This window comes from Vicia villosa, linkage group LG1 (assembly GCF_029867415.1).
Source record: "Vicia villosa cultivar HV-30 ecotype Madison, WI linkage group LG1, Vvil1.0, whole genome shotgun sequence".
In the NCBI taxonomy this organism is placed as follows: domain Eukaryota; kingdom Viridiplantae; phylum Streptophyta; class Magnoliopsida; order Fabales; family Fabaceae; genus Vicia; species Vicia villosa.
In genome coordinates this window covers 166,867,574-166,877,731 of record NC_081180.1, presented here as the reverse complement: position 1 = coordinate 166,877,731, position 10,158 = coordinate 166,867,574, and the positions used below count along the sequence as shown (strand labels likewise).

The 10,158-nt window shown below is 32.7% G+C and overlaps 1 protein-coding gene across 1 annotated transcript; it reads left to right on the top strand.

Moving 5' to 3' along the window:
- The first annotated feature begins 2,939 nt into the window (after positions 1–2,939).
- LOC131644612 (uncharacterized) lies at positions 2,940–9,345 on the top strand. Its single transcript, XM_058915161.1, has 9 exons — positions 2,940–3,115; positions 5,054–5,127; positions 6,021–6,120; positions 6,547–6,599; positions 6,796–6,898; positions 7,031–7,647; positions 8,328–8,579; positions 8,656–8,712; positions 8,824–9,345. Exons 2-9 carry the CDS (start codon positions 5,077–5,079, stop codon positions 9,034–9,036), a joined length of 1,446 nt encoding a protein of 481 aa, XP_058771144.1. The 5' UTR covers positions 2,940–3,115; positions 5,054–5,076; the 3' UTR covers positions 9,037–9,345.
- Positions 9,346–10,158: the final 813 nt, after the last annotated feature.

The window sequence follows — 10,158 nt, the reverse complement described above, 5'->3', positions numbered from 1 at the left end:
ATTCTTAACTTGACGACCTTGTGTGTTTCAATACTTGTGGCTTCAAATGTAAATGCTGTATTTTCAGTGGAGCTAGGAAGTGCTCCCATGGTTTTTGAACTAAGTGCATAAGAAATTTGCCCCACTTGATTTTCCAAGTTCTTTATGCTTACTCATTGAGCTTGATATTGATTTTTGGTCTCTTGAATGGAGGATTTAAGAATATTTTCCAAGTGGTTACTCCCTTGATTAGCCACAACATGGTTTGGTGCAAAAAAACCAGGTGGAACTTGTGGTGCTTGGGGTTTAAGTTGGTTTTGATTGTTGCTCTATGAAAAATTTGGATGATTACGCCAACCAGGATTGTAAGTGTTGCTGTAGGGGTTGTTATACTTTTTGTTACCAAATATAGTTAACAAAAACATGATTTGTAGAACAGTCTTCAAATAAGTGAGCACATCCATAATAAACACAAACAAGCTCTGATCCGTCAGTCACTACTTTGACAAGTTCAGTTGCTGGCACGTCACGACTTGTCATCATGTTTTTCATCATTTGGTGAATTTGAGCCATATGAGCATTTAGGGTTGTAGTTTCAGTAACTTCATGAACACCAACTAACTTTTTTAGTAGAGACAACAACATATCTTGTTACTGGCCATTGGTAGGTGTTGGTTGTAGTGATTTCAATCAACTTGTATCCATCTTCATATGATTTAGACAACAAAGCTCTACCACTAGGAGCATCAAGCATGTTCCTTGATAAGGGGACCAATCTATTATCGAATGTTTCTAGTTTGATGCAACTTGGTATCCCATGACGTGGAGATTGTCTAAGCAACTCTTTAGATATTTCATAATCATTAAATAAATATTCCTCATCTCCTTGTCTAAACGAAGTTATCTCATTCCTCATCTTAACATTCTTGACAGGAGGAAAGTATTTAACCAGTTTTTTTAGCTAAAGCATTCCACACGACTATGGAATTTGGTTATAAGGAATTTAGCCAGCTTTTGGCTATGTCCCTTAGAGAGTATGGAAATAATCTCAACATGGAGGCGTCATATGTAATCCCATGGATCTTGAAGTCACTTGGAACTTTCAAAAATTGTCTCAAGTACAAGTGTGAATCCTCATTTGTAACGCCTGAGTATTGACCAATGGCTTGCAACATTTGGAACATCACTGGTTTAAACTCAAATTGGGATACAATAATCTTTGTAAGTATAATTATCGTGTTCATGGCATTAGGATCAAAGACTGCATAATCCCTGGTGTTTCTTGCTTTATCATTGGTAATGCCAATGATATCGTAATCTTCCAAGACATGATCTTCTTGAACTGGTTACTCCTATAGGTCAATAATAAGAAAATGAGGAGAACTTTCTGGTAAGTATCAAAAGCTTGAAATCTCCTAAGCACTATTAATGTTTTCCCAAGTTCAGGATTTCCTATATATACTGTATCACCAGAGTATATAAAACGTCAAAAGTTCAAATGCTAATTTAACAAAAAATAGTGTTTCATACAAAATTAAAATGTTATCTTTGCCTCACTCCCCTGCAACGGAGCCAAAAACTTGTTGCTCGCAAACATGTGGTGTCACATGCAAGTATACATGTATATTTTAAGTAGCAAGTGATAAAACAGTAAGGATGTCGAACCCACATGGAGTGAAAATAACTTAGATTAATTTCGCAAAGAACTATCTTTTGTAAATAAGCATGACCAAGATGAAAATAATTTTTTGATTGTCATAGGTTCAGTTGAGTAGAAAACAAGAGTAGAATAATGTTTAAAAGGTAAATGAGTTTAATAATATAAAATATATTGAACGATGATTCATTATTACAACTTTGTCATTTATGTGCGCATGCTGTGTTTTGTTGTGCCAGAAAAGGTCATGTTTGAATTGGGACAAATCAAAACAAATGCCACAAATTAGTAAAAATAATAGTAAAAAAATTAAATATCATAAAGCATATTTGAATATTTTTAATCATGAAAATCACTTTAATTAAATTTTAGAATTTTTTAAATGAACCAAATCAAAAAAAAACACACACACACACACACATATATATATATATATATATATATATATATATATATATATATATATATATATATATATATATATATATATATATATATATATATATATTCATAATTTTTTTAAATAGGAATTAATTTATATACACGGATAATATAAAAATATTTTATACCTTCAATTAATTATAATTGTAAAATATTTGACATATTACAATCATCCACAAGTGATATTTTATATATGATTAAAAAAAATAAAAAATTCTTAAAAATTTAATGGCTATGATTTTTTACACGATCACTGTATTTCAATTAAATTCTAATAAAAAATAACCTTGTTCATCAAATTCCCATCTCAATTCTCAACGATTATTATTTAAACGGTTATTAATATCAATTTTTGAAATAAATTTTTAATACTTATTATTATTATTATTTTTATTGATAATAAAAAGAAATTAAATTTAATAATTTCTATTAATAAAAAGAAATAAGTTTATTATATTTTTTATTAAAGTTGCTTAAAAATACGAGAAGCCGAGTTGATAGTGAAGAACACTCTTAAACACGAGAAAAACGCAACATAACGACGTCGAGTAATCCGTGGAGTATTCCGTCGAGTCAAGTGTAGTAAGCCTTTGACAGCGTTAAGCCAGAGAGAAGACCACTGTCAACAGCGCCGCGCATAAAAAAGCAACCACAACCAAATCCACTAAATATCCTCCACCTGTCCTTTCTCCCCCTACTCGAACCGCACAATCTCGATAAAAACCCGGTTTCACAAAAAAATCATACAAATCATAAATAAAGAAATAAATAAACAGTAGAATATCTTTTTGACTGAATTAATTAAAAAACTAAAATTAAAAAAACGATTAAAATCACATTTTATTTGTTTCCAATTTCCATCGAATAAAAACACCGCGTCTTGCATCGCTCCGTTTCGTGTCGCCTCTTGGCGGTTTTAACCTTTTTTTTTTCTTCTTTCGGTTTCGAACATTCACTCTCTCACTCTTCTCTCTCTATCTCTTCAATTCACCACTGTGACAGATTCCATTTCCAAAACCTAGTTCTTCGTCTTCTAAGGTTAGATCTCGATCTTCACTCTGCTCTTATTTTTAATCCTTTCGTTTTTATTTTTATTTTCTCTGTTTATCGATTGATTCGTTCGAGGTTTTTCTTTTACATTTCGATTTCGTTCTTCGTTTCTACTGTCTTAATAACTCTGCATGCAGTTTTTCAGTTTACTCATCGATTGCTTCGTTATTGCAGTACAGTAGTGCTTTTCACTGTTTTTATTTATGTTTCGTGTCGATCGGAGCCTTGGCATTTTTCCGAGAAACACGTAGCTGTCGATGATGTTTATTAATATGTGGTTCGCATAATGCTGTTAATTGAAAGTTCCCTTTAGCATTGTTTTTTTTTTTTTAATATGGGATGGCATGTTTTTTTGTTGTTGTTGCGGTACTTCGTTTTAATCTGGATTATGTTTGTAGTTATTGATGTGATTTAATACGAGCAGAGATGATTGTAATTTGTGGTTGTTTCAGTCAGTTTTAGTGTGGCTGGGTGTGTTGTCTGAAGCAAAAAAAATGTTGATTGTATTTTGATCTTTGATTTTGTAAGGGTACTGGAATTTGGTAAATGCAGTTCCTAGTATTAAAAACTGTTGATCAATTTAGTTGTTCTGTCAAAGAGTTCAATAAATTCTGATGAATCTGGATCACGAGATATAGTTTTATCCAATGATTAAACGGATTTCTGGAAACGTCTTTTAGCTGATTGAACCCTAATCAATGTCTTGGCACAGCATTTTTAACTACATTTGAATTGATGACAGAGATTAAATTGATTGGTGATGGTTTTCAATTTCAGGGATTAATTTTGCATTTCATAAATTTAGCGAACCGCATTGTCTAAGCCTTTACAGTTTTGTGGAATAAAATGGTACTAAAAAATTGTTATGGGTGGGACAATATCAGTAAGTTGTGTCAGTAGTATTTTTGTGTGTCCTCTGTATGCTGCGGGTAAAATGTGATTGGTAATCATTGAGTTTCTGTGAATAGAAAAAACACTAACAAAAAGCTAGTAGGTAGTCCGAGATATGAAAATTGTGAATTGGGTAATCAAGTCAAAGAGCTTTCTGGGTATTATTTTAGAAGTGAAATAGATGAACTTTTGTTTTGGTTCTAACTTCTAATATATGGATTTTCGGTGGTATGCACTCTTGATTCAAGGAGATCAGTTTACAGTATTGCTTATGGACTAGTTTTACTGCACAGATACTGATATGAGCTTTCAAAATGGATTTGTTTATTATCTCACTTCCGATTATTAAAGTTAGTGATGTCCTGCGCTGGCAATAAAGGCTGGAAGTGATTGAGGACAGGGGCCGTCCTTGCAAGATTTATTGATCCTCTGATAAGTATGGGTTTAAGGTAAAGTGGATGGATCCTTAGATGCCACAACTAGGATCCATAGATTTGTCTGTCTAGATGGAATGGTGGTGCATGAGTAGGTCCTCCTGATCTTATACGGCAGAAATGCAGTTACAAAGGTGGGTACTTCGTATAGAAAAGGCTTACCTTAGGTTAGTGGGAATTGGTGTTTAATCCCATGTAATCAGGTTTTAGCCATGCAGGGCCATAACAAACACTATAATACAAGATTTGTATATGCACATTTTTGTCTGGGGATATACAGATTAGCTAGTCTAAAGCTACATGCTTCCAAACACTCTTATACGAATGTCTAAAATAATTCTTCATTTTTTGCATTTCATTTATGTTCACGCAACCAGTTTTACCGCAATTGCTTATTATTTCCAAGTTTCCGCCCTACAGTTTGTATACACGTGTAATGTATATATCTTTTAGACATGAGTGCTATTTTGCATTTTTAGTTATGCACACATACATGTTAATGTTAAAGCGTGCTTCTGTTCTTGTCTTCATAAACAATTATTATATGTGGGGGTACAAACAGGAGAAAAAAAGAGTAAACTAATGCATGTTGAAATTGTAGGATAATATTCCAGAGAGCATGCGATGGATCGGGAAGAATATCTGCGGAAGTGTTCCAATATGAAATGCCAAAGAGTAAGGATTTTAGTTATTATTTTCACACCTTTAACCTTTAAGCTAATTGAACATATAACCAATATTGTTAAATAGCAGAATTTAAACGAATTGATATTCTTCCTCTATACACTATTTAGTATAAAATGCTGTAAGTAGTGGTTATAGTTTTGTAGCAGAACTTTAACAGACTACTATTTTCTGCAATCACAATTGACAATAGTGCATTAACCTATCATACTTATTCCCATTTCCCCATATTTTGCCACATTTGAGCAAGTATCTAAGTTGTTCATGGATGGTTATCTATCTTGTGTGTTGTAACCGTATCCAATTTTGCAAGTTACAAATTATTTTGGGATTAAGTGGGACTATGATTGTAGCTATTTTAGTTCATTTCATGGATGGAAATAATTCATCACTGTGATTTTTGGGTTCTGATGACTATTCCAATTCTCACTTTGGGCATGCAATAGAAATTTTATGATTGTACAACATTAATATGCTATTTGAGGCTAAAGATTATGATCATTTCTATACTTTGAGAACTTCATTCAATTTGTTAGAGCTTATTGTTGGAAAATTTGTCAAATGGGAGATTGTTGAATTATGCACAATGGTGTATAGTCATGTAGGGGATTTTATTCAACTCATATGGCTGCTTTATATTGTAGGATCTATGTATATGCACAATGTGAAAAATAAGTGTTTTTAATTTAGTTTTTTGTGTTAATTCAATATACTAGATGCTTCATATTTTGAAATAAGTGTTTTAAGTTGTTTATGTGTGGCCACTTGTGTATATTTATTTCATTTATTCTTATTGACTTCTTTTGCTATTTAAATAATTTGTGAGTGTCAACATGGTAGTGCTTAAAGCATATTATTTATGAAATCTTTTTGAATTTTCCTAGGTTCAGGTAGATGAATCATACGTGCCTTCCCTTCAAGATGATGAAATGGAAATTGAGCATTTGCTTGAAGAACCTAGAAGTGATCACGTTTCATTGGATGGTATGTTGTATTTTACCGAGAATAAGTATTGATGATTCTGAATTTTCAAATGACTAAAAGTTTTTCTTTTTGATTCTGTCACTTAAAGTCCATTTATTAGTAAATGGAGTTTTAGTTTGACTATTTGTGTTAATCTTTTTTATCTGGTCTATCTTGTTACTGAACAATGTGATAAGGTGAAGTAAAATAGTAAGGTGAAAAATTGGAAGAAGCAAGCTTTATGAGAGCCTGAGTATTGTTGATGGAGATTGCTTTGGAGTTCAGAAGTTCTTTACATTTAGAATATTATGTTTGGTTGATAACTTCTTATGGTTGATAAAGCTGTGTTGGCATTTTCTCATATAACATTTCTTTCAAGCTTTGGTTGTAATTTCCTATTTGCTTGTGATGATATATATCTCACTCTCGCGTTCTTATGTTTACCAGGCAGTTTAGCTTCTGACACAGCTTTGAATGACAAGAATGATTTGGAACTGGAGGTACTTGTCCAAACTCAGTTACTGTTATGGTGATATTTAAGCTAGTAGTTCATGTACTTTTCAATTTAATTATTTGTTGCTCGAGTCTATCCTTGTGCCTAATCTAATGTCAATTGAACGATATTTCCCTGCTTCTGTTTAAACTGTTGTGTCCTTTTGTGTCGGTGTGAATATCTTTGATAAAATATACTGTTAGGTCCTTGATGGATTCCTGGACGAGGGATTCCTGGATGATGTTGACATCAACGATCTTGAAGGAACTGATGGTTTCACCGATGTATCTGGAGGGTATTTCTTAGGTAAAATTATCAACTATCACAATACCATCTTTTCTATGAAGTTTTCACAGGAAAAAAGGATTAATTTCTGCATCCTCTTTTTAGTTATTCCTTTCTGTTTCTCACATTATAATTTTTTTTCCAATCTTGCAGATTTTGATTTTGCCAAAGTTGAGTTACTAGGCTCTGGTGCTTATGAAGACTCACTTTTGGAAAATTCAAATTCGGAAAGTCAATCTCCCGGATTAAGTGGAAGTAGCACCGTTGGTGGGATATCAGAATCAGCAAAAGCACCCAATAGTACACAATCTGAATGCAAAATTGAATCTCTAGATGAGACAGTCACCAATGATACACATGGTGTCTTCAGGAACAATCCAAGTCAACCATCAAATGTAGGTTGCATGTACAACATTTCACTTGATATACAGCATCTGCATGAGCTGAATAATGGTTATCCTTTAGGTGGCAGTATATTGTCTTGTAAGACAGAAAATGTTACTGTTGAGAATTGCCAATCTGCTCCACCTAGAGCGAAGAGATTCCGAAAGCCTACTAAGAGGTATATTGAAGAATCTTCAAATTCGAGGTCAAAAGAAAAAGTACCAACTACAGGTGCAAAAAACAAAAGACGGAGTCTGTCATTATGTAATGAACTTCATACAAAAATGAAAGGATTGAAGAATATTCCAAGTGAAAAGTCTAGTAATGGCAATAGTGAAGTAACTCTTACCGAGTTGCAATGCTGCAAGAAGCTGCCAAAGAAAGAGGTACATTTTTCTTAATGGGGTATTTATTTTCTCGAGTAAAATAAAGATTTTTTTCTGAATAGCCTCCCCTTTGAAGTCAGAGGGACAGAGAGATTCTTTAGTTGTATCTGTATAGTTATATATTTTTTAGTTTTATGTTTTCTATCTTCTGGTTTTAGATACTTTTGTGTGATAACCATATTTGATGGTCGTTGCGATTTATGTATAAATTTTATTTGTCAAGTTGTATTCCTGGTAAATCTAGTTGAATGACTCCTAATGTATTGATCTGTGAAGTTTGTTTTAATTTTTATGTTTGACATGGATTTGCTTTGTTATTCCTCCCTCTTCTCTTTGCTCGAAAGTGGTGCTTGGCCTCCCTGTACATATTTTGCAGTTGCAGATGAACATAAATTATCTTTAACTGTGGTATTACATTCTTGTATCATTAAAGCATGGTATTCAAGCATAAATTCTGCAGTTCTGAATGTCTAGAATTGATTTTGTAATTGAACAAATTGGAACGGAATGGTTCCATGGTTACTGTATGCGTGTTTCATACATGATTAAGTTGTTCTTATGTTGTGAAATGTATGTTCAGAGATGATAACCGCATATCAATACAATTGCCTAATATTTGTGTCTAGGTCTGTTTGTTTAAATTATTCTGCATTCTTTGATAAACCATTTTTTTTTGGTAGGAATTTGAGTATGACAATGAGCCTTTTTCCTCGGAGGAGTTTGAGGATGAGTTTGAGGAAGAATTTGAGGATGAACGTTCGCCACCAAAAAGAAGTAGATCAAAAGATCGAAGAAAGCATCAAAGGATGTGGACAACCGCTGAAGTGACGAAGTTGGTTGATGGCATATCTGAATATGGAGTTGGTCGATGGACTGATATACAGAGGTTTTTGTTTTCTGCTTCAGGCTACCGAACTCCTACAGATATCAGGGTACTTTACTGAACTTCACGGATTCAGTTGTTACCTTTCTTCCAAATGTGTTGTTTCCTAAATATGATTTATGCAGGACAAGTGGCGTAACCTTCTCCGAGCCAGTTCTGCACAGAAATTCATTCAGAAAGAGGTTAACTTTCTATTTTCCTTTTCTGAAAGCTACTTTTGTAAATCTGCTATATTTCTGATGTAAATTGTTTTGAGGATAAGTTAATGTAAAAAAATCATTTGGTGATTGTAGGATGAGGAAAACGACAAGATTTCCCCGCGTTCCTTACCTTTCAGTGTGGCAAGCCGAGTGCTGGAATTGGCTAAAATTCACCCATACCCAAAGCGACGAAACTCAAAGAGATCGTCTGATAGCCAAGTCGGCTCTTCTGTCACAGCCAGTCAAAGCAGTGGTTCTTCTATTAGTCTTGGCAGAAGAAATGTCCGTAGGAAGAAGTGTACTTAGAAGCAAAACTTCATGTGTAAAACTGTCCAGTGAATCATAGTCAAAAGAATCTTGGTTGAATTTTAGGTATAACATTTGCACAATTTTGTACTTTCAAGTAATTTCTGCTTGTATATCTACAGAGCATAGATTTTTCAAATTGTAAACTTAAGGAATCTTTGGTTAGCTTACAGAAGTTTGCAATCTTTAATGCCAAACCCCTTCTGAATTGTGTTAAGGTTTGCAGAAGTTTATCTTATTGTTTCTGATTGCTTGGTATTGTTGGATGAAATGCCTTTTCTTTAGAAAACCACCTTTAAAATCAGCTATTTTTTCGAAGATGTAGGAACTAAATTTTTTTCACACTTTTTTGGTTAGAAAAAAAATTTAGAAATTGAATACTTTTTTAAACTTTACGTTCAAATCAAAATCAACTATATATATCAATTAATAAAAGACACTACTATGAATATCAATTAATAAAAGATATATCGAATGTCCTAAATTATTTTTTTGTGTTAATAATATTTACATTACATTAAGAGTTATTTAGTAATTATTTAACGAATCAATTATTCTTTTTTTAATTCAATCATAACTCTTAAATTATTTTTTAAATCTTAAATTTATCTCACATTTTCCCACACTTCATTTTAATTTTTTTCCTTTTTATTTTCCCTTTTTATTTTTTTTAGGCATAAATAAAAAAAGTTAACTCCTTTATAATGGAGTGAATAAAAAAAAAGTTAACTCCTTTATAATGGAGTGAAGAGAAACACATGATAATGATGAGTTGAGATCCTCTCCATTTCTCAAAAGAAATGGAGAGCACAATTACTAAAGTAATTGTGTATAAATGTAGATGTTATTGAAATGTGTGACATATATTTTGCATAATTTGACATATATATCATAAAAACTATAGTATTTGTGTTCTCCATTTCTTTAGAGAAATGGAGAGGATCTCCACTCGATAATGATGGATATTCAAAAATTGAAAAACAATGACTAGGGGGCGATGATAATGAAAAAAGCGAATCCACCGCCGCCGCTGGAAAATCGTAAAAATAATGAGAATAAGGAGGTGCAAAAGGAGGAGAAAGATCCTGATGACACAAGGAGGAAGAAAAAGTTAACTCCTTT